This window comes from Thalassophryne amazonica, chromosome 3, assembly GCF_902500255.1.
Source record: "Thalassophryne amazonica chromosome 3, fThaAma1.1, whole genome shotgun sequence".
Taxonomy (NCBI): domain Eukaryota; kingdom Metazoa; phylum Chordata; class Actinopteri; order Batrachoidiformes; family Batrachoididae; genus Thalassophryne; species Thalassophryne amazonica.
Window position 1 is genome coordinate 101,826,115 of NC_047105.1, and position 24,054 is coordinate 101,850,168.

The window sequence follows — 24,054 nt, forward strand, 5'->3', positions numbered from 1 at the left end:
TGTATTAACCACTGCATTGATGTTACCTAACTGGCTCCAGCAGGGACTTCACTGATGTAATACAAGTGTTGTGCAGACAGGCTGACACAGCAGCTGTCTTTGGGCTGCTTCGTGAATGGAACACATTGCTTACTGCCCAAGGTGCTAAATGCACTTCCCTGCTGTGTTCATCAAAATCTTTAAAATGGAGTGCATTCTTTGTGGTCTTCCTCTGAGTGTGATGAGGCCCTTAGGGATATGAAAGAAAAGGAAAGTTGCTGGATTTTGCATGAAAAACAATCACAAAACTTCCACGTATCAAAATCATGTGTATTTCAGTAATGTTATAACTCAGTTTAACCAGTTCCAGAGTTGTTGCCTCTTTCTTTCTTTCTTTCTTTCTTTCTTTATGCTTATTTGCTTCTTTCTATCTTTTATTTATTCATTTATTTTTGGTCAGGCAGTGTATCATTAGCATCGTTCAGTCATTTGAACAATGTCTCAATGCAAAACATTCTCTATAGCATTATAAGCAGATTTCATTAGGAGTGATTTAATAATAGTTTTTTTTCCATTATCTAACAGAATAGATTGATCAGTGTTGCACTGACACAAAACACATTCACAAATCATGAAATCAATTATCCAGCCTTGTTTTAATTATCCGAAGTGGCACCAGACAAGGAGTTACTCACAATCACTAGTTTGCAGAGCACTTGCCTTTGAATAAACAATCTGTACTAACTCACTCTACTTCGTTCAACAGCAGAGTAGTGAGATCTGTTCTCTGCCTGTACAGATAAAATAACAATTAAAAACATGCCTATTTAGGGACTGCTCCTTTCTCTCCCCCTGACCAAGGCAGCATCTCTACATCTGGAGTTGGTCCTGGGATACTGAACTCTGGCTTCTCACTGCTCCTATTGGTTGGATTGTGCCTAACCATAATTAGAATAGGTTAAATGCAGAGGTTATATACACAGTGGCAAATAAAGGAAACTATTATTATTATTATTGTTATATAATTGACGCAATGCAGCCAGTCTGCTCTGTGTCAGCCTGATCCCGTCAGATCTCAGAAGCTAATCGGTGTGGGGCCTGGTTAGTACTTGGATGGGAGCCCTCTTCGGAACACCAGGGGCTGTGTGTGTTTCTCCAGGTAAAACTGGAGTTGCATCAGGAAGGGCATCCGGCGTAAAACTTGTGCCAAATACCAATACGGATCTGGCTGTATCCACTGTGGCAATCCTGAACAAAACGGGAGCAGCAACAACAACATATAATCTACACAATAATCCCAATTTTGTTTAAATGTACTGTATCTGCAATCAGATTACATATTTATTTGAACTATAATAGGATACAGTTACATAGATTTTATTTCCCAATTATGCAATCCCGTCATATACGATCATTACTCCCCAAGCCTGCCTCTGAGTCCTCTGACAATCTCTTTGAATAGAAACAGAGACTAATGTGATGTCAAGCAAAGAGGGAGGGAGGGTAATCAGTGAAGGTTAGATCACACAGACATTCCCAAGGTTGTTCTGCTACTTTATATGCCAGCAAACAGAAAGGTTTCTCTTGGCCCTCACAGCCACCGCAAACCTAAAATTTTCAGAAAGAAGTTGATCAAATGGTGTCTTGCTGTCTGTCAAGGTAAGGTCCAGTACTTGGTTTACTCTAACGAATGCATTTCTAATTCTCAGCTCAATCCTTTGCAAAAAATTCAAAGAAGTTATTTTGAAATGTTGATTTTCTTTATATAACTTTGATTTTTTTTATTATTATTATTATAGTGAAGACATGCAAACAAATAAAGCCTTAATTATATCTAAGAGTTAAATGCCTATCAAAATTTTAGAAGAAGAGGGCCAAAAGGTGAGGCCTAATGGTGCTTTTCTACCCAATACACACGTCTCCTTTTTTTCTCGACCCTCTCTTTGCAGAACACCCAGCCATACTCCCCTTTTTAGCTTCCGGAAGCAAAATGCAGAGGATGCGTCAACAGAAATTGAGCTGCATTGTTGCTTCTGTAAAGGTTAGTCTTTCTCAAGCTGTTGTCTGTTTTGTGTTCACCTCTCTCCCTCACATCACTGTAGGCTCTTGTCGGGGCTGACCTGTGTTCAGTGACTCCTCATTAACCACAATACTGAAGTAATCAAATGTGTTTACATGCTGTGCATGATTAGGCAAGCGTGACACAAACAATGAACGCACCACCGCCACCACCACCTGCTGCTAATATTTATGCACACGCGGAATAGGCGTGAATAAAAAATATGCGTGGAAATAGTGACAGGTCGGAAATATACATCAAAAATATTTCTATGCATAGATGGTAAAAGTGAATGTAGAAGCACAAACAGACTCCTTGCAGCCTGGGATCAGAGGCAGCATCAATCCTCCTTCCTTTCATTGCCTCCTTTGTTCCACGTCCTGTTTTTGTTATCGGCCACTGTGTGGGTTTGATTACAGTGCCTTGAACCCGTCTGCCAATCCCATTAGGTGCTAATCTGTGACATCCTATGTGCCTTCTCCCGCTCGTGCATGCATGCACGTTTGATGCGTGTGTTTGCGCATGCACGCTTGTGTCTGCAAGGCCTGCAGGAAGACCTCGTCCCTTCTGCGCTTCTTATCCGACGCCACTTGATATCCTGATCCCCCCTCTGAGGATCTTGTTGATGCAGCTATCAGCACACAGCGAAGCCCACAGGCTACACGAAAGGCCTTTTATCCTGCACTCTGCTCTCGTTTTTAATCAACATTCTTCATTCACCTGCCTCTCAGGCCAAATTGCCTCATTTGTGTTTGTTCTAATGCAAGCCAGCAAGCACACAAGGCACTGTTTCTTTTCTCTCCCCGTCTCCCCTTTTACTTTACATTTTGCTCTGAAAAATGTCCACGGAAGCACAATCAGGCGTTCACGCACACATGATCTCTCGAACAGAATTCATCTTCTTTTTTTAAACGCCAAGAAGCCAGTAAATCAAAATGCCTGACATCCATGTTTCCTCTTTTCTTTCTTTATGTCTTTCAGAGAGGGAGCCCGTCATTGCCTGTTCTGTAGCACCAGACAAGGCAGGCCCTTTTGTATACAGAAGTCACAATGAGAGCGAGGCTGGGGTGTACCTTCCAAAACTCTCGCCCAACATAGATCTGCATTACCCGCTCCGCTGGCTAAATAGACCAATTCATTTCTGCTCCCTCAAAAACAATTATACACCTTAAAGCAGAGACGGGCAGAATGAGTGAAGCTTTATTGAAAACATCTATTCTCCCACGCGTTCTTTTTCAATGCTTTCAAAGACAGCAAAAATTGTGTTCTTTGATAACCTCAGTGATAGATTGAATGTGAATATGTCACCACTACAAAGACAGGAATGTCATATGAGCGTAATGCAATGCATTTTAATGGACCCACCTGTTATTACAGCACTTTTTCCTGTACAGTAATTAAGGAGAGAAAGGGATCGCTCATATGTGAACTGCAGTTTTCCATATCGACATCAAATTAAAATGTTGGAATTTATCATTTTTTTTAATGTCCATATTTTAAATGCCCACCTGCTTATCCGTATCTACCCCAAAATGGTGTTTCTAGAAGTTGAGATTTTACCTTTTTGACACATTTAGCATGAGATAAATCCTTGGCATAGCCCCAGTTATTCTTCAAATTGAAGAAAAAAGTGTACAAATGCTGGCCTTTTAAGCTGGGGTCACATGACATGATTTTTAAGGAATATACAACCAACCTCAAAGCAGAAAAGTTGGGTCAGTAAGGAAAATGCAATAGTAATAATGATAATAAAAATAAAATAAATAAATAAATTTAAAAACAAACAAAAAACAAAACATGAACCCAAGATATTTCATATTTTGTGTGGTTAACTGCATTTTATTTATTAATATAGATAGATCCATTCCTGCATTTCAGACCAACAACACACTCTAAAAAAAACCCAACAACAGCAAAAACACTTTGTAATGTTGCCATTGCTTCTCACAACACTTAAAAAGCAATGGAGCATTTCAGGTGATATTTTGTCCCATTCTTCTAGAAAACACATTTTAAGGTGTGAAACAGTACATGGTGATCATTGTTGTTTTAAATTGTCTTGTTTAATCTCCCTGGAAAATATATTATCTCAAAGGCAGCATATTGCTCTAAAATTTCAATGTACTTTTCTGGATTAAGGCTGCTATCATAAAAGCTTAAGTTACCTTTTCAACGGGCAATAACACAACAGCATAACATGACAGACCCTGGTTTTGAAACTTGCTGGTGATAACAGTCTGTATGGTCCTTTTTGTCTCCAGTCCGTAGGACACACTGTGCATTTCTTCCGAAAAACATCTGGGATTCTGATTAATATGTTTGCAATACAGTTTTACGCTGTGTGATGGTCCAACTCAGGCATCTCTGAGCACAGAGAGGTCAATGCTGCCTCTCGACTAGGTTAACTGGTTAGTTTTTGGTTGCACAGTAAAATTTTAAGTGGGAAACCTGTGTGAAGCACTCCAAGTAAATAACCCTTTGTCTGTGTGGTTATATCAGGTATTGATAAATGATGCAGTGATGCCTGAGGATCAGAGATCACTGTTGTCCTTGTCCTTTATGCTCTGAAATTCTTTCAGATTTCTTGAATCATTTAATGATATCATGCATTGTAAAGGGAGAAATAGGAAAATTTCACCCCATATTTTTTTGTAAAGTGGTTTTAAAATATTTCAGTATGTTTCTCACATACTAGTTGACAAATTACAGATCCTTTGCCCATCATTGCTGCTCAAAGATGCAATCTTTGAAATATCACAATTTTTTTCCCTCATTCCTCGTCCTAAATTGGTCTGATCACAACCTTTTTGAAATGTGTTGTAGGCTTTAAATTCAGGAATGGCTATATGTAAAATTAAATGAAGTTGACCACACAAAACATGAAATATCTTGGGTTCATCCTGTGTGCAGTGAAATAGAAGTAAAAGTCAAAGATTCACTGTTTCACATACATTCCTTTTTTTTCTCATTTGAAGTGTGCATATAAAGCTCTCTCTCTCTCTCTCTCTCTGTCTCTCTCTCTCTCTCTCTCTCTCTCTCTCTCTCTCTCTCTCTCTCTCTATATATATATATATATATATATATATATATATATATATATATATATATATATACACAACACCTACAGTAAGGCAAAGAAGTATTTGATGCACCGGTGATTTTGCAAGTTTTCCCACCTACAACGAACTGAGAGGTCTGTAATTTTTATCGTCAGTACACTTCAACTGTGAGAGGCAGAATGTTAAAAAAAAAATCAGAAAATTTAAATAATTAATTGGCATTTTATTGCACGGAACAAGTATTTGATCACCTACCAACGAGAAAAAATTCTGGCTCTCACAGACCTGTTAGTTTTTCTTTAGGGCCCTTTCACACATAGTGTGAATTTGGTCAAAGTGCACATCAAGCAGGAATCGTATGCAAAACGTGTAAATTCATAGCTGCCTTAGTACACCTGTTGCTACAATTATTTGCACACACCAGCAGCTGAAAGACAGAGTGTGCCCTGTGTGAGCCCATCGAACCTTCTCGTGGCAGGTGTCAGCCAAATTCCAGATGACACACACGAACTTCTAAAACCGCTCATTTGGCACTTAGAAAGTGTGGCCATTCATACTGTTAACACGAAAACAGTCAGCAGACAATCACTGTCGAGCTGGATGTGAAATTTGTCTAAGTGCCCCACGACTGTGGAGTTGTTGAGTGCACATGTGACGTGCCAGTGTCGGCTCCCCCAACAACACATCTGCATATGTCGTGCGCTCCCCCCACTCCTTTCCCCAACACGTGTTGGGGAGTGCATGCATGTGGTTCGCAGCAGGCGAGGCACCTCTCATCTAGTCACCTTGGTCTGTGCGCTGAATGAATGGGGGTGTGGCAGCTGTTGACAACTCTGGTCCTGTACATCAGAGCTGCAGAACACACACCGTGTTTTGACGGACACATGCGTGTGTATGCTTGCTGTCCTCACATCGAAGTACATAAAAACATATATTGCTTCTGCAGCAGGCTGGAGATCACGCACATTAACAGGCTGTTCCAGCTGGACCGGACCACCACTTCATGTGGACATGCAGCAGGCGATCTGAATGTCACATCTGTCTGACAGGACAGTGAGTGGCGCACCACAAAACCATATGACAGGCCAACAGTACAACAAATACGCCACTTTCAGTAACATATCAGCAGAAATATGCCACACCAAATGCCATTTGATCAGTTATCACAGGACTTCTTTTTTTTTTTTTAGAAAAGATGTTTGTCTGCTTATTGATTTTAACCATTTCACGCTCCTGTTATGATACAGTGATTGTGGTGCAGTGGTAACGTTTCTGTCAGGTAATCTGTGTGTGGGTTCAAATCCTGTGAGTGGCATTATTTTTTAAATTTGTAACCAGGGTTATTTAGTCGCAGAGTTCTGTATTGCGTCCCCATTTATGTATTGATATCAACCCAGTGATATTCACTAATTATACAGCTGGCTTTTATTTTATTTTCCTCCATGTCAGCAGCACGATGTGGTGCAGCTCATCCCACAATGCAAGCAGCTGCAGCAGCTCGCACTGTATCCTGCTTGAAAGACAACATCGCGTGCACGAACCATCGCACCAGGATTGTGCATGCCTGCCCATCAGTGCGATGTTTCATGGTGCGCTAATTCGAACTATTTCGCGTTGTTTCGCCATAATTCCACCAAATTCGCACTATGTGTGAAGGGGCCCTTAAGAAATCCTCCTATTCTGCACTCATTACCTGTGTTAATGCACCTGTTTGATCTTGTTACCTGTATAAAAGACACCTGTCCACACACTCAATCAATCACACTCAAAACTATCCACCATGCCCAAGAACAAAGAGTTGTCTAAGGACACCAGGAACAAAATTGTAGAGCTGCACAAGGCTGGGATGGGCTACAGGACAATAGGCAAGCAGAGTGTGAGAAGGCAGCAACTGTTGGTGTAATTATTATGGAAGAAACACAAGATGACTGTCAATCTTCCTCGGCCTGGGGCTCCATGCAAGATCCCACTTTGTGGGGTAAGGATGATTCTGAGAAAGCCCAGAATAACACAGGAGGACCTGGTCAATGACCTGAAGAGAGCTGGGACCACAGTCACAAAGATTACATTAGTAACACAAAACACTGTCATGGTTTAAAATCCTGTAGGGCAGCAAGGTTCCCTAGTTTGAGCCAGCACACATCCAGGCCTGTTTGAAGTTCACCAGTGACCATCTAGATGGTCCAGAGGAGGCATAGGAGAAGGTTATGTGGTCAGATGAGACCAAAATAGAGCCTTTTGGTATCAACTCCCCTCGCTGTGTTTTGGAGGATGAGAACAACGCCAAGAACACCGTCCCAACCATGAAGCATAAGGGTGGAAACATCATTTTTGGGGGTGCTTTTCTGCAAAGTGGACAGGACTTCATTTGACACAAGACTTTGGCAAACAACCTCCTTCCCTCAGTCAGAGCACTGAAGATGGGTTGTGGCTGGGTCTTCCAGCATGACATTGACCCAAAATACACAGCAAGGGCAACTAAGGAGTGGCTCTGTAAGAATCATTCCAAGGTCCTGGAGTGGACGAGCCAGTCTCCAGATATGAACTCAATAGAAAATCTTTGGAGGGAGCTGACACTTGAATCCTGAAAGATATGGAGAAGATCTGTATGGAGGAATGGAGCAAAATCCCTGCTGCAGTGTGCAAACCTGGTCAAAAGAAACATCTGACCTCTGTAACTGCAAACAAAGGTTCCTGTTCCAAATATTAAGGTCTGTTTTTCTATTGTATCAAATACTTATTTCATGAAATGTGATTTACAGATTTTTTTTAGATTCTGTCTCTCACAGTTGAAGTGTACCTACAATAAAAATTACAGACCTCTCCATTCTTTGTAGGTGGGAAAACCTGCAAAATCGACAGTAGAACAAATCCTTATTTGCCTCACTGTATATGAATCAGAGAGGCAGTGACTGGGATAGCAGAATGGCAGATCCAGACCCATTTTAGTCCAATCACAGTCTGCTACGTCATGATGGATTTAAACATGTTTGTTTGATTAGTCTGAACTGTCATTTATGTATGCAAGTAGAGGATTGCCACACATGCATCATGTAAATGTCAATGATAAGTGTGATCTCACTCAACTGACAGAAGGAAAATTAACTTATAGCAGTAGGTTAACCTTTGTAAATATCAAATGCAGTTGAATTAGTACAACCACTTTCATTTACAGCAGAATCCACAGTCCATAATTCTGCAATTGTCCCCATTTTCTTTAAAGTTTCCTGCATTAAGAATGAATTACCAAACTTTAAAATTTACCATCTTATCCTCTTAACATCATATTGACTAGCAGGTGCATTTGTTTTGGTGACACAATACCTTGGGAAAAGTCATGCTTTTGAGCACATGCAACAACATTGATCTCTTCTCAGTCTCAGCATTTAATTTCATTCACAACAATTGTTATTTTGTGCGTGTACAAGAGGGACTTAAAACTTTCCACAGGTTTTTGGAAAATCCTACCAACACTATGGATGTTACACTTGAAAAAATAAATAAATAAAAATCTTGGAATGTTGTCCCACATTTATGCATCTCACCCCCCCCCCCCCCCCCCCAATCCCCAATGTAATACACCATTAATTACAGTTCTGGAAAATTATTCTAGTCCCCAGTATTCTAGTACTGTTGTTGATGTTTGTGGATCTTTATTAAAATATGATGCTTATTATTCCATGCCAGGCTCTTCTCAGGAAGTTTATTGAAAATCAGTTTATTTGATTTTTTTTTTCTAAAGTAATTCATTGAACATCAGAACAAAAACATCTGGATGAAAACATAAAGTCCATGGTGGCAATTTGCCAGAAGGTGACACTAATGTGACATGGACAGGAACAGTCAATGTGAGGCACCCATAGGAAATCTTCATCACTTCATATACGAGGGTAGGCTGAAAAGTTCTAAGGCTCACTATGATACAGTTAATGCATTAACTGCATTATAGTGAGCCTTAGAACATTTCAGCCTACCCTTGTACATACTGAAAGTACTCCTTCTGGAAGGTAAAAAAAAATGTATGAACCTCTCAACTTCTTAATTAACAGATCCATCCATAATGCACTCTTCAGAAATGATTGTCTTATGTTCCTGATTTTATAAGATATAGAACTTTCTGCTGCATTTCAGTTAGCAGTAAAACTAAACATATGTAGATAAATGTACTGGAATATTATGTTATATTTGAATTGTGGGACCTGTTAGGCATTCACTTTCATTCATGAAAAAAAAAAAAAAAGTAAATCCCATCTGAGTTGCACCAGCAGTGAATCTCGGCTAAACTAGTGAGGATCTACATACAGATAGAGCGATAAAACTGCTGACCTGAGAGCTGTAATCAGCCGTTTTGAGACGAGCACTCAAGCTAAACTGGTGACGAGGGAGCACATCAACATTTGTTATTGTGTGTAGCAGAGCACTACACAGAAAATTAACTGCACTTCCTGTTATAGCTTTTCACTTTCATTAAGGATCCTACAGTGTGTGAACTTGTAACGATACTAAATGCAAAGCAGTGAATTACGTTAGACTGGCCCAATTATACTCACGTATACTGTAATCATCCACACAGCATGTTTCCCCTCCAAGTCATTGTAATGAAAAGAACATGTCCCTTTTTAAAAAGAGCAGAGGGTGAGAAAATAGGGCGCTGTGACGGAATGAAGCCTGACTGTGAGACAGTTTCAGAGCAAAAACGACCTGCCAGCAGATGCATTGCCATCTAATTTGCCAAATGTGGAACTGCGAGTCAAAATGAACTCCACGTCACAATTCTGCATGCTTTAACAAGCAATCATCTGCTCCACCTCTGAACACTTCTTCTCCTACTTCCATCCTGTATGTCATCACAAAGACAAGTTGTCTTTTTTGAGAAGTATGAGTTCATATACGGACAGAATCAATCCAGGTGGAATTGCCGGATTGTCTTCCTTTTCTTTTTCAGCAGATTTCAGATGCAGAGGCTCATTTCAAGTGTTGCTTATTAATTTATACTGCCCTCTGTTTTGTTTAGTTTTTTTCTTCTTTGTCAATGTCACATTAAATGGATCTAGATGCAATGTGTTGTCTGGAGTCTTGTTTTTAGAGGGTGTGCTCTTTAGAAAAGGTTTCTCAGCTGGCATGACTGATTTGTTCAGCACTAAATTAGAAAAGGGGGAAAGGGTTGGCTGTGTTTGCACTAAATTCTTTTGCTTAGACAGTTGTCCTTGGCTCCTTTTACTAACTGAAGTCTGAGTAAATTGCAATTTAATGCGGCCACCGAATTAAAATGCAGACAGCTTACTTGGGATAGGCAGGAAATCCTTGAGCAATCCGCTGCTACCTGCTGCACTGTTCATTTGAAGAGACAGAGGACAAAAAAGAACAGAGGACACACACACACACACACACACACACAGATTGAAATGACAGCATTTGCATAAAACTCCTCTTTTCCCACTAACAAACCTCTTGTGGATTGTTTCTGTGAGACCTGATCTGTAATTTTAACCTGTTTCTGCTCTTGTTCTGACAGAGGTCATTCTCTATGACACAAATGTGACAATGTCATATGTTGTCACAGATGATACAGGTGCAAAAGCCAGACACAGCCAGGTGCCAAAAGGGGAATTGGTAGAGGTTTGAGCGACTGAATAAACAGATGCCAGTGATGCAAATTCTTTTTTTTTTTTACATGTTGCTTTTAGACATACAGTAGTGTTCAGAATAATAGTAGTGCTATGTGACTAAAAAGATTAATCCAGGTTTTGAGTATATTTCTTATTGTTACATGGGAAACAAGGTACCAGTAGATTCTCACAAATCCAACAAGACCAAGCATTCATGATATGCACACTCTTAAGGCTATGAAATTTGACTATTAGTAAAAAAAAGTAGAAAAGGGGGTGTTCACAATAATAGTAGCATCTGCTGTTGACGCTAGAAACTCAAAACTGTTATGTTCAAACTGCTTTTTTAGCAATCCTGTGAATCACTAAACGAGTACTTAGTTGTATAACCACAGTTTTTCATGATTTCTTCACATCTGTGAGGCATTAATTTTGTTGGTTTGGAACCTACATTTTGCTTGTTTACTAGTGTACTTGGTGTCATTGTCTTGTTGAAACACCCATTTCAAGGGCATGTCCTCTTCAGCATAAGGCAACATGACCTCTTCAAGTATGTTGACATATCCAAACTGATCCATGATACCTGGTATGCGATATATAGGCCCAACACCATAGCAGGAGAAACATGCCCATATCATGATGCTTGCACCACCATGTTTCACTGTCTTCACTGTGAGCTGCGGCTTGAATTCAGAGTTTGGGGGTCGTCTCACAAACTGTCTGCGGCCCTTGGACCCAAAAAGAACAATTTTACTCTCATCATTCCCAAAATATTCCTCCATTTCTCTTTAGGCCAGTTGATGTGTTCTTTGGCAAATTGTAACCTCTTCTGCACATGTCTTTTATTTAACAGAGGAACTTTGCGGGAGATTCTTGCACATAAATTAGCTTCACACAGGCATCTTCTAACTGTCACAGCACTTACAGGTAACACCAGACTGTCTTTGATCATCCTGGAGCTGATCAATGGGTGAGCCTTTGCCATTCTGATTATTCTTCTATCCATTTTGATAGTTGTTTTCCGTTTTCTTCCATGTGTCTCTGTTTTTTGGGGGTTTTTTTTTGTCCATTTTAAAGCATTGGAGATCATTGTAGATGAACAGCCTATAATTTTTTGCACCTGCGTATACATTTTCCCCTCTCCAATTAACTTTTTAATCAAACTACACTGTTCTTCTGAACAATGTCTTGAACGTCCCATTTTCCTCAGGCTTTCAAAGAGAAAAGCATGTTCAACAGGTGCTGGCTTCATCCTTAAATAGGGGACACCTGATTCACACCTGTTTGTTCCACAAAATTGACAAACTCACTGACTGAATGCCACACTACTATTATTGTGAACACCCCTTTTTCTACTTTTTTTTACTAATAGCCCAATTTCATAGCCTTACAAGTGTGCATATCATGAATGCTTGGTCTTGTTGGATTTGTGAGGATCTACTGAATCTACTGGTACCTTGTTTCCCATGTAACAATAAGAAATATACTCAAAACCTGGATTAATCTTTTTAGTCACAAAGCACGATTATTCTGAACACTACTTTATAACTGCTTACATCAAATCATTTTGACTATGTGGTGGTTTTCTCTGTGCATGATCCCATCTTCAATTCTCTTACCGAGGGAAGGCGACTATTTGCCAAAATCTCATGATACATGACCCCATCCATCCTCCCTTCAATACGGTGCAGTCGTCCCATCCCCTTCGCAGAAAAGCACCCCCAAAAATGATGTTTCCACCCCTATGCATCACAGTTGCGATGGTGTTCTTGGGGTTGTTCTCATCCTCCAAACACGACGAGTGGAGTTGATACCAGAAAGCTCTATTTTGGTCTCATCTGACCACATGACCTTCTCCCATACCTCCTCTGGATCATCCATATGGTCACTAAACTTCAGATGAGCCTGGTCATGTTCTGGCTTGAGCAGAGGGACCTTGCGTGCCCTGTAGGATTTTAAACCATGATGGCGTAGTGTGTTACTAATGTAGTCTTTGTGACTGTGGTCCCAGCTCTCTTCAGGTCATTGACCAGGTCCTCCCATGTAGTTTTGGGCTTTCTTAGAATCATCCTTTCACCATGAGGCGAGATCTTGCATCGAGCCCCAGACTGAGGAAGATTGAGTCATTTGTTTTTCTTTCATTTTCTAAGAATTATGCCAACAGTTGTTGTCTTCACACTAAGCTGCTTGCCTATTGTCCTGTAGCCCATCCCAGCCATGTGCAAGTCTACAGTTTTGTCCCTGGTGTCCTTAGACAATTCTTTGGTCTTGGCCATGGTGGATAGGTTGGAGTGGACTGTGTGGACAGGTGTTTTTATACAGGTAATGAGTTCAAACAGGTGGAATTAATACAGGTAAAGAGTGCAGAATAGGAGGGCTTCTTAAAGAAAAACTAACAGGTCTGTAAGAGCCAGAATTCTTGCTGGTTGGTAGGTGATCAAATGCTTATTTCATGCAATAAAATGCATAAAGTGCCTGAGTGTTGACTGGCTGGAGAAAGCCAAGGGGACAACCTCGATTCATCTGGCAGCAGCAGGTACATGGTTATTTTAGAGATGTGGGGATGGATCAGTTGTCTGCCTGGGTGGTTGCCATCCAGTGATATGTGATATTATTGGATGCAGTGAGGCAGTATATGCTCCCGGACTTTAACATGACGAAATCATTTTCATATTTACCATTCAGCAAATAGAACTGAATTGAAGCATTCTCAGAAGTAATTATTCATAAATCCATAAATATATTTGTCAGAGGCATGAGGCTTTTCTCACTTCCACCTATTGTAATGAAGTTTCCCTTCATGCAAGAAGAGGCACACGGAGAGTACAACACCTGTGCATTATATCTTCAAAACCAATTCATGCACATTAATTCTTTGTGATTCAGATCACACCTCTGGTCCTGGATGGCACCACCCAGACAGAAAATTGGTCTATTTGCACTTCTCAAAGTGGCCATCTATCTGTTGCAGCCAGATGACACATGGATGTGTTCTTTGCCTTCTCCAGCCACTGGGGTCTTCAATACACTGACACTTACATGCTGGATCATGCACAGAGAAATGTGTCACATTGGCAAAATGTCCAACTTGAGAGACTGTCACTACACTAGTGATAAATTGAGTCTTCCTTAGTAACCCTTCATTTGATACACAGTCATTTCAGTGGTACCCAACAATTCTCTAAAAAGACCTGCTATGAAAGACTAGAGACTTAACTAGAACGATCCAGTCATCACCATACATCAGTGAGTAGAGTCCATGTCTCATAACCATACAGTAAGGCTAGTATCTCACTGGGCCACGACAGCCTGCAAACAGAATCCGTGAGGAAATTCACACAGTTCGGCATGAGGTTCCCAGCCATCCACCATCCCATCGCCTCAGTGCAGGGCGGCGCTCACGCATCGATTGATTTTTGAACAAAGAAAAACAATCACCATGATGAACTCCTATGCCAGATCATCAGGCGGGCACCGTGTACCGCTCACCACATCGTCTCTGCAACTCAGAACATGCGCAACATGTGAGACCACTTGTGTGCGCTTCTGGAAGCGACTGAACACTCCAGCAACCTCCAGCCACTCTGCACTGCAGCTGGCTAGCACCCACCTGATGTACACGTGCATGAGCGAGCTGAACGCATCTTATCCAGTCACAGACAGACAAGCTCCACGGACCGGATTTATTGTGTTTATTTATTTATATATTTATCAATAAAGTTCTGGCAGCATGGTGGATTGGTGGTTAGCACTGTTGCCTCACAGCAAGAAGGTGATGTGATTGATTCCCATCTGTGGCCTTTCTGTGGGGAGTTTGCATGTTCTCCCTGTGTCTGTGTTGGTTCCCTCTGCGTGCTCCGGCTTCTTCCCACATCTAAAGACATGCAGGTTAGGTGGACTCTAAACTTAAAAAAAATTATATAAGTCTCCCTTGTTAAGAGATCTCCGTCTTAATGGCACTAACCTGGTTAAATTAAAAAATTAAGCTCCTGGTCAGCACACACCCACCATGCACGTGTGCAGAACTGGACACACGAGCTACATGAACAGATTCACTGTGTTTATTTGCATTTTTTTTCACCACACACCCACCATACATGCAGGTTGGACACATCCTGTCCAACCACAGACAAGCTGCACAGACCGGATTCATTGTGTTTGCCTCTATTTATTATTTATTTATTTATTTTTGAGGACAGAAGTGGATTTAAGTTTAATGCTCCTTCTCAGCATACACCCCACGTGTATGCACAGGCTGGACACGTCCTGTCCAGCCATGGACCTGCACAAACTGGATGTATTGTTTATTTGTTATTCTGAGGACAGAAGTGGATTTAAGTTTAATGCTCCTGGTCAGCGGACACACACCATGCTGGATGGACAATATCAGCGCTTTGTTTTCATTCTTTTTATTTTTACTGGAGCACTTCCAAGGGATCACGGTTCCCATGCATCCTGTCCTACCATGGCAGATCCGTGCCCTCTAATGGAACTCAGTTTTATGTGTGGCCCACTCTATATATATATATATATATATATATATATATATATATATATATATATATATATATATACGAGGGATGTCAATAAAGTATAGGTCCTTTTTATTTTTTTCAAAAACTATATGGATTTCATTCATATATTTTTACGTCAGACATGCTTGAACCCTTGTGCGCATGCGTGAGTTTTTCCACGCCTGTCGGTGATGTCATTCGCCTGTGAGCACTCCTTGTGGGAGGAGTCGTCCAGCCCCTCGTCGGAATTCCTTTGTCTGAGAAGTTGCTGAGAGACTGGCGCTTTGTTTGATCAAAATTTTTTCAAAACCTGTGAGACACATCGAAGTGGACACGGTTCGAAAAATTAAGCTGGTTTTCCGTGAAAATTTTAACGGCTGATGAGAGATTTTGAGGTGATACTGTCGCTTTAAGGACTTCCCACGGAGTGAGACGTCGCGCAGCACTCCCAGGCGCCGTCGTCAGCCTGTTTCAAGCTGAAAACCTTCACATTTTAGGCTCTATTGATCCAGGACGTCATGAGAGAACAGAGAAGTTTCAGAAGAAGTCGGTTTCAGCATTTTATCCGGATATTCCACTGTTAAAGGAGATTTTTTTAATGAAAGACGTGCGGACGGGTCCGCGCATCGGGACGCAGCCGGCGCAGTGTGGAGGCACAGGAAAAACACCTCCGTGTTGATAACCATTTGTAAAATCCAGGCGGCTTTTGATGGCTTTCAGTGGAGTGAGTATATGAGAAATTGTTTAACAGCTGGACATGTTCCAACTTGTCCTTAAGGCTTCCAACAGAGGTGTTTTTCCTGTGGCGGAGCGTCGCGGTGGCTGCGAGCCGACGGTGCAATCCGCCCGCACGTCTTTCATTAAAAAAATCTCCTTTAACAGTGGAATATCCAGATAAAATGCTGAAACCGACTTCTTCTGAAACTTCTCTGTTCTCTCACGACGTCCTGGATCAATAGAGCCTGAAATGTGGAGGTTTTCAGCTTGAAACAGGCTGACGACGGCGCCTGGGACCGCTGCGCGACGACTCGCTCCGTGGGAAGTCCTTAAAGCGACAGTATCACCTTTTCGATGTGTCTCACAGGTTTAGAAAAAATTTTGATCAAACAAAGCGCCAGTCTCTCAGCAACTTCTCAGACAAAGGAATTCCGACGAGGGGCTGGACGACTCCTCCCACAAGGAGTGCTCACAGGCGAATGACGTCACCGACAGGCGTGGAAAAACTCACGCATGCGCACGAGGGTTCAAGCATGTCTGACGTAAAAAGATATGAATGAAATCCATATAGTTTTTGAAAAAAATAAAAAAGACCTATACTTTATTGACAGACCTCATATATATATATATATATGTATATATATATATATGTATATATGTATATGTATATATGTATATATGTATATGTATATATGTATATATATATATATATGTGTGTGTGTGTGTATAAGCCACTCCCGTTGGTTGTTGCTTTGCGGGTCCATTGTCTCATGTTATGTGTCTCCTATTTTTACAGTTATGTTATGTGGTTGTAAGTATCCCATTTTGTATTTGCACTCACTTTTGTCAAAGGTTCTTTGAGTTTTCTCCTCACCATCTCACCTCAGCAGATTCCTCCACCCTGAGTTAGGGTTGGTAGTTGTATTTTTGTTTGGCCTTCTCCTCACAAGCTTGTGTTTGTTGCGTCACGTGTGAATATTGACGCACCTGTTATTTTTCAACCTTACTCTTGTGTCTGGGCTGTCCTGCTAAATGTAACAATGATGTTTGATTTTTGAAAGAACTTAAAAGTGATGGATACTAAAACAATGACATAACACTGTCACAAATGTCACTTAAGGCTCAAATATTATTAAGGTTATAACTTTTTAAAATGAAGAATGAAGAATTTATCAACCACTTTTTATAGATTTAGTCAATAACGGTGCACTACATTAATTTTGTACTCCTTAAATGTTTTCATCAGACTAATATGTAACCAATTTCAATTTCAATTTATTTCATTTATATATTGCCAAATCAAAACAGAGTTGCCTCAGAGTGCTTCACACAGGCAAGGTCTAACCTTACCAACCCCCAGAGCAATAGTGGTAAGGAAAAGCTCCCTCTGAGGAAGAAACCTCAAGCAGACCAGGCTCAAAGGGGTGACCTTCTGCTTGGGCCATGCTACAAACATAATTTACAGAACAATTCTCAGACAAATATACAAGAAATGCTATTGGCGCACAGGACAGGAGGATCGCCAACACAAATACAAGCTGCACCTTAAACAGAGAGAAAAAAACAGAATCAGGCATCAGAAAGACAAAAAATACTGTACAATTTGCCAGCATTAAACAACAAGAAAAACAGAAGAAATACTAAGGCGATCGCCGATCGCCGGCCACTAGCCCTAAACTTCACTAAAAGACCCAGAATTTAGGTAAAGTTGAGGCCGCAGCATGCTCCAATTACTAATAAATGAATTAAGAGTAAAAAACGTAAAACAAAACTGTACCAGTATGCTAGCCATATGAAAGGCAAAATAAGTGCGTCTTAAGTCTGGACTTGAAAATTTCCACAGAATCTGACTGATTTATTGATGCAAGGAGATCATTCCACAGAACAGGGGCACGATAAGAGAAAGCTCTGTGACCCACAGACTTCTTATTCACCTTAGGGACACAAAGTAGTCCGGCACCCTGAGAACATAAAGCCCTGGCCGGTACGTAAGGTTTAATTAGGTCAGCTAGGTAGGGAGGTGCCAGTCCATGAATAATTTTATAGGGTAGTAGCAGAACCTTAAAATCTGATCTCACTGGGACAGGAAGCCAGTGAAGGGATGCCAAAATGGGTGTAATGTGGTTGTACTTTCTGCTTTGTGTCAAAAGTCTGGCTGCAGCATTTTGAACCAATTGGAGACCCCTAATGCTAGACTGTGGTAAACCAGAAAATAGAACATTGTATTAGTCCAATCTAGAAGAGATAAATGCATGGATCAGGGTCTCAGCATCAGCCATAGACAGGATGGGACGAATCTTCGCTATATTTCGCAGGTGGAAGAAAGCAGTCCTAGTAATATTTCTAATGTGGAGGCCAAAGGACAATGAAGGATCAAAAATTACCCCAAAGTTCCTCACTTTGTCAGTGTGATATATGACACACGAGCCGAGGCAGAGCGTTAACTGGTCAAATTGATGCCGATGTCTCACTGGACCAAGAACCATCATTTCAGTCTTATCAGAGTTTAAAAGTAGGAAGTTTCTAGACATCCATCTTCTCACTGCTGCAAGGCAATCTTCTAAGGATTTTATGTGAATGAGAGTGCCAGCAGTTATCGGCATGTATAACTGAGTATCATCTGCATAGCAGTGAAAGGTAATCCCAAAATGCTGCAATATGTGCCCAAGGGGTGCTATATAAAGGGTGAAAAGCAGGGGGCCTAAGACAGACCCCTGTGGAACCCCAAATTTCATGTCACTAAGGTTAGAGGTAGTGTTACTGTACAAAACACAGTGAGAACGACTGGTCAAGTATGATGTCAGCCATGCAAGGGCACTCCCAGTAATCCCAAAATGATTTTCCAGCCTATCAAGTAGAATATGATGATCCACTGTATCAAATGCAGCACTGAGATCTAACAGCAACAGAACCGTAGTGGTGTCCGAATCCATTGTAAGCAGAAGATCATTCACCACTTTAGTGAGAGCCGTCTCTGTGGAATGATATTTTCTAAAAGCAGACTGCAGTGGCTCAAACAGAATATTCTCAGTAAGATAGTCTACGAGCTGCCGTGACACCGCTTTTCCAGAATTTTAGACAAAAATGATAGATTTGATATCGGCCGATAGTTTTTCAATACACTAGGGTCAAGATTAGGTTTCTTAAGTAATGGTTTAATCACTGCAGATTTGAAACATTTAGGAACAGATCCAGAAGTTAAAAAAAGATTTATAATTTCCAGCACAGTCGGCCCAAGAGTGGGCCACAGTTTTGTCAGCATGCCTAGTGAGATATTATCAAATTCTGTAAATATAGGTAATACCTCAGTAGTGGCGCCCACCTCAATAGCAGGGTGTAGTGGCTGAGTTAAGGCATATGTTTAACCTGATATCTTCTATTTTCTTCCCAAAGTAATCCAGGAAATCTTGTGCTGTAAAAGGAGAGCGAACTACAGGTGGTTGTCCATGCATAAGTGTTGCCGCCGTGTCGAACAAGAACTTTGAGTTATGCTTGTTTTTGTTGATCAAATCAGAGTAGTAAGTCCGCTTTGTAGCCAATAATGCACACTTATAGTCTAAGATAGCATCACGCCACACAAGGTGGAATACGTCTAATTTTGAATGACACTATTTCTGTTCTAGACCTCTTGCTTTATGCTTGAGGTCACGTTGAACCAAGGTGACTGTGATTTGGGGGAGTGCGGTTTTAACACAGGTGGTGCAATCATGTCGAGTGTAGTTTTGAGCACTGAGTTTAAACTATCCACAAGTCTGTCTACTGATTGGGTATTTGTCAAATGTGAAGCTAAGACATCAGGCAGTCTAACTCCGAGTTCAGTCTTAGTTGAGGAGTTGATGCATCGCCGTAATGATATATAAGGTTGTTGTTCTACTAAACATGGCAGCAAAACTGTAAACTTAATAAGTGAGTGATCAGACATCACTGATGTAAGAGGCATGATGTCAATATTTGTGACAGCAATACCACGTGCTAGAACCAGATCCAGGGTATTTCCACTAATGTGAGTCGAATCCCGAATGCATTGCCGAAATCCTAATGCATCCACAATTTCCATAAATGATTTGCAGAGGGGATCAGAAGGCTTATTTATATGAATGTTAAAGTCACCAATGATCAGAATGTTATCTACACTAGTTGACAAGTTAGAGATGAACTCAGAATATGGGCCGGGAGACCTATATACAGTGACAAAGTAATATGACTGATTTTTATTCTTCTGACCTTGGCAATGTGTAATATCCTGAGCAGAGCGGAGAATCAGATGCTCAAATGAGTTATATTTGTAACCCCCAACAGCTAATAAGCTAAACCTAGATTTATAAATAAGAACCACACCCTCACCTTGCTTCGCATCATGAGGGACGTGACTAAATGTATATGCTGGTGGGCAGGCCTCATTTAAGGGGAGGACAGCTGTAGGTTTAAGCCAGGTTTCACATAGCCCAATCATATCAAAGTGATGATCAATAATTAGATCATTGATCAACAATGATTTTGAGGACAGTGATCTTATGTTAATGAGTCCCAGTCTAAGGACCTCAGCGGGGGTGACAGTTGAACTGTTTGGGTTTAGGGGTGGTTCCAGAGTAGGATATATAAGATGCCTAGTAGGTTTAGGTTTGAGAGATTCCACACATGTTGTAGGTAGCACACACGAAATCTTTGCTATTGCTGGACCAACCACTGGGCCATCCTCAATTTCAACATCATCCCATATAGTAATGGGTATTAAGTTTGGAAAGCATATCCCTCTATGATTTTTATGGACACGACTATGGAAGCAGGCCAGAACCGAGTGTTTTAAAACCAAGTTTTAAAATATCCTATAGTCTGGGTGGTATATCAACTAAACCAGTTTGAAATTTGCTTGGTTAACATTTTGTTAGTATGTCATACTAGTTCACAGCTGTAAAGTCTAAGTGTTTATTAAGTTGCAACCAATTGTGAGCAACAAAAAGCAGAGCATTTCCTTTGCTTTCACGTGGCAATATTTCTCAGTGGACCAAACTTGATGTAAAACTTTAGTGACAGCCCCAGTACTCTGATAACTGAAATGTTAATATTAGAGCTATTGCTATTTTCCAGCCTCATCTGTCTTAGTCTGAACTCCGAGTAATTTTCTTTATATTAAAGATCAGTGGAATTCCATCCTTGTAATTAGTTCACTGAACACTTTGCATTTTCTGTGTTGTCAAGCTGTGCAGAGTTGTATTTGTCCAGAAATATTCACTGAGGCACGTCTGTACTCTGCGTCAATACGCCCAATTTGACTCATTCCTTTAAAAGCAAAACCAACTGTGTAAGTGTGGAATACACATTTGGTTTTTAGATATGGGCTGTTGATTCAGTTTACATTCTCACCACAACCAACTCATATCATAGTCCACTTAGAACCAGGCCGAGTCCCAGCTGTTCAATACAAACATGGTAAAGTTTGCTTGTTTGTTTTAATGCTAATATTAAAGTTCTATTAACTGAGCGCGAAGTCTGTACAGAAAAATATCAGACTGAGTTGTTGACAGTATGGACCAACCGTACTGACCAAGCAACCTAGGTTAATAATTTGTTTGTTATATGGCTACTATATATAAACACGCAAATGCAAAATGACACAGCTCTATCTGTTATTGGAACAAGATTGTAAAAACTGTAATTGGCCCCGTAACATTGAGGGGAACCCAGAATTATTCACTGAGAAGCAGGAAAGTAGATGGAAAGTAGAAAATGTGATAAAGCAGAAGCAAAGATGTTCCCTTTATACATTTGTGCTGTGCAGATAAATATAAGAGCATGGAGCTAAGCTGTTGCAGACATCTTGCATACACAGTTTTTACTGAGCTTCAGGGTGAGCGAGGTTGTTAAAATGCAGGGCATTCAATAGCTGTCTCAAGGTTGCTCAGTATACCATTGAAATGTGTCCAGGTCTACAACTGTGGCTGAATAAGAGTCCCTGAACCACAGTCACGGAGAGGCAGTTCAGACTCCACAGTGGGGGCCCTGATCCCATTTAGCAAAGCCAAAGTCATTTTATTAGGGTGGAGGAAATATTCAGCTGTGATTGGCTGGCTTAGCAGATGATGGGAGAGCAGGAAGGTATGGGCTGGAGGCATTGGGGTGGAGGGGGGGGAGAGGACAAAATGAGATACCTGTCAGAGTGGCAATTTGTGAAGCAGGCATACACAGCATGGAAACACTTTCTTTTTTCCTATGGTTTTCCACCTGATCCATCAAAGTACCTATAAATGCTGAAAACTCCTCCGTTGCTGCATTATCTCCATTTGGAGAGAGTCAGTTTAGGAATCAGAGGGTGAGACGACGCTGTGCAAAGCCGCCATCTGTTGTTATCTTGGTATTGAAACATGCATGTGGAATAACTCCTCAGGGTCTAATCCGCTCACACGTGTACGCCTTTGTTCCATCTAAGTGTACGTATGTTTTCTCTCCTTTTCTTTTGTTCGCTCTGTTGCAGATTCATCCCAGGACCTAACAGCAAGATTCCATTGGACAGCTGCGTGTCAGGCTCATCCGCTCATCTATCCTTTCTCTTCCCACCGACGACTGGACTAAACTGATTACAAGTATGGCTCCCGACTGGATTACCTGGGCCCATGGAAAGGATATCCACCCAGATAAAAGCAGCTTTGCTGACGTGGTGTAGAGGATTTGAAACCAGACTAATCCCGTTTGATCAACGGGCACCGGATTGGTGACTCCTCTTTTCCACACAGCTGTGGCTGGTTTCCAACCACCTCTCTCCGTTTCCCTCGCTGTGTTTTCCTGTCAAAACTGAAACATCATAGCGGGGAAAACATAGAGATGATTGCCCCACCCACTCAAAGGCAAACTGGCTGTGGAGACTATATGGAGCTGAACTTGTGATCCAGAAAACTGAGGGAGCATGGGGAGAATTTACCTTGGCACCCTTTTATTTCCTGAGTGGAAGGCATTTGGTTGACTGACTACCACAATGGGATGGCTTTGTTACACTTGCAGAGAGGAAATTTATTTGAAAAACAGACTTTTCAGTGAAAGAAACCACTGGCAGCCTTGTATGAATTAATGGAGAATCCATCATCAGTGATTGACATTTCAATTTGACGCCTTGTGGCAATGCCCAGTGTATATTGTTGAGCACTTCTTTTATCTGAAATATAATTTCTGTATATATACCTACAAATATGATACATATGAGAAGAAAAATCCAAGAATATGAAAAATTATATTCAAGACACTTTTCAGTGACGGACTATTCTTCAGCCCCTAACTACAGGTACAGTACATACCTTAATGGGGCTGTCATTTGGGAATGTACAGGACAGCTTCACACTACATCAGGAAAATGACAGAAAAATAATGCTTTGGTCAATTTTGTCATTCAGCAGTTATCATTGGAGCCAGAAAATACCTGTAGTTTCTGTACAGATGCTGAAATAAATGTGAAGAACTGCCTTCCAATAAGACAGCAGCACTAATTCTTCAGCTTTCCAAACAAAGGTGGATTTAACGGAATAATTTGTGTATTTCTTTTGAGAATGGCCATTTATGATACTTGATCGTGTCTGTTATGTAAAGGCCAGTCTTTATTAGTCTGCTGCTGGATGTCAGTGTCGCTTTTGTCCGGCGCAGAGAAAACAATGAATGGGTAATAAAACAGCACAGACGCTTTTTGACGCCTGCCAGATTGTAAAGGCCAATTTTCAATACTACACTGCTGGACATCAGCATTGCTTTTGGACATGTGCAGAATTGCTGTAGGGGAGATGCATCTTGTACAAAAAAGGAAAATTCATCAATAAAAACATTAATATCGATGACATGTATGGTATTAATATAATATATATGTATGATTTTGTGATGATCCTAGAATAAGAGTGAGTAAAACATGGCATTCATGCAGACAGCTGGTTAGTATCATGTCTCTTTTGGTCAGGAATAAAAGTTACAACAGTCAAGTGCAATATTGTCTCCAGTGGATTACATTAAATAACTCAGGTTAGCGTCCAGCCCCTCTCCAGGAGTTGGGTACCAAGTCCTGGAGAGCCAAGTGTGAAGCATCCAGGATGAAAATCAGCACCTCCAAATCCGAGGCCATGGTTCTCGACTGGAAAAAGGTG

At 40.9% G+C, this 24,054-nt stretch overlaps 1 protein-coding gene across 3 annotated transcripts in view; it reads left to right on the top strand.

Annotated features, from left to right (window-relative positions):
* Nucleotides 1–23,754, top strand: part of LOC117507330 (chemokine-like protein TAFA-1) — a 623,151-nt gene extending 599,397 nt beyond the window's left edge. The window contains exons 5-6 of one of the 3 annotated variants that reach the window (XR_004559685.1): nt 1,929–2,020; nt 3,020–3,516. Coding sequence is in view for 1 of the 3 variants with exons in the window: in XM_034167174.1 (XP_034023065.1) it covers nt 22,410–22,427 (18 nt within the window). In the remaining 2 variants the exon portion in view is untranslated. Of the gene's footprint in view, nt 1–1,928; nt 2,021–3,019; nt 3,517–22,409 lie in introns of those variants that run through there. The other 2 variants (XR_004559684.1, XM_034167174.1) reach the window with 2 other exon arrangements.
* Nucleotides 23,755–24,054: the final 300 nt, after the last annotated feature.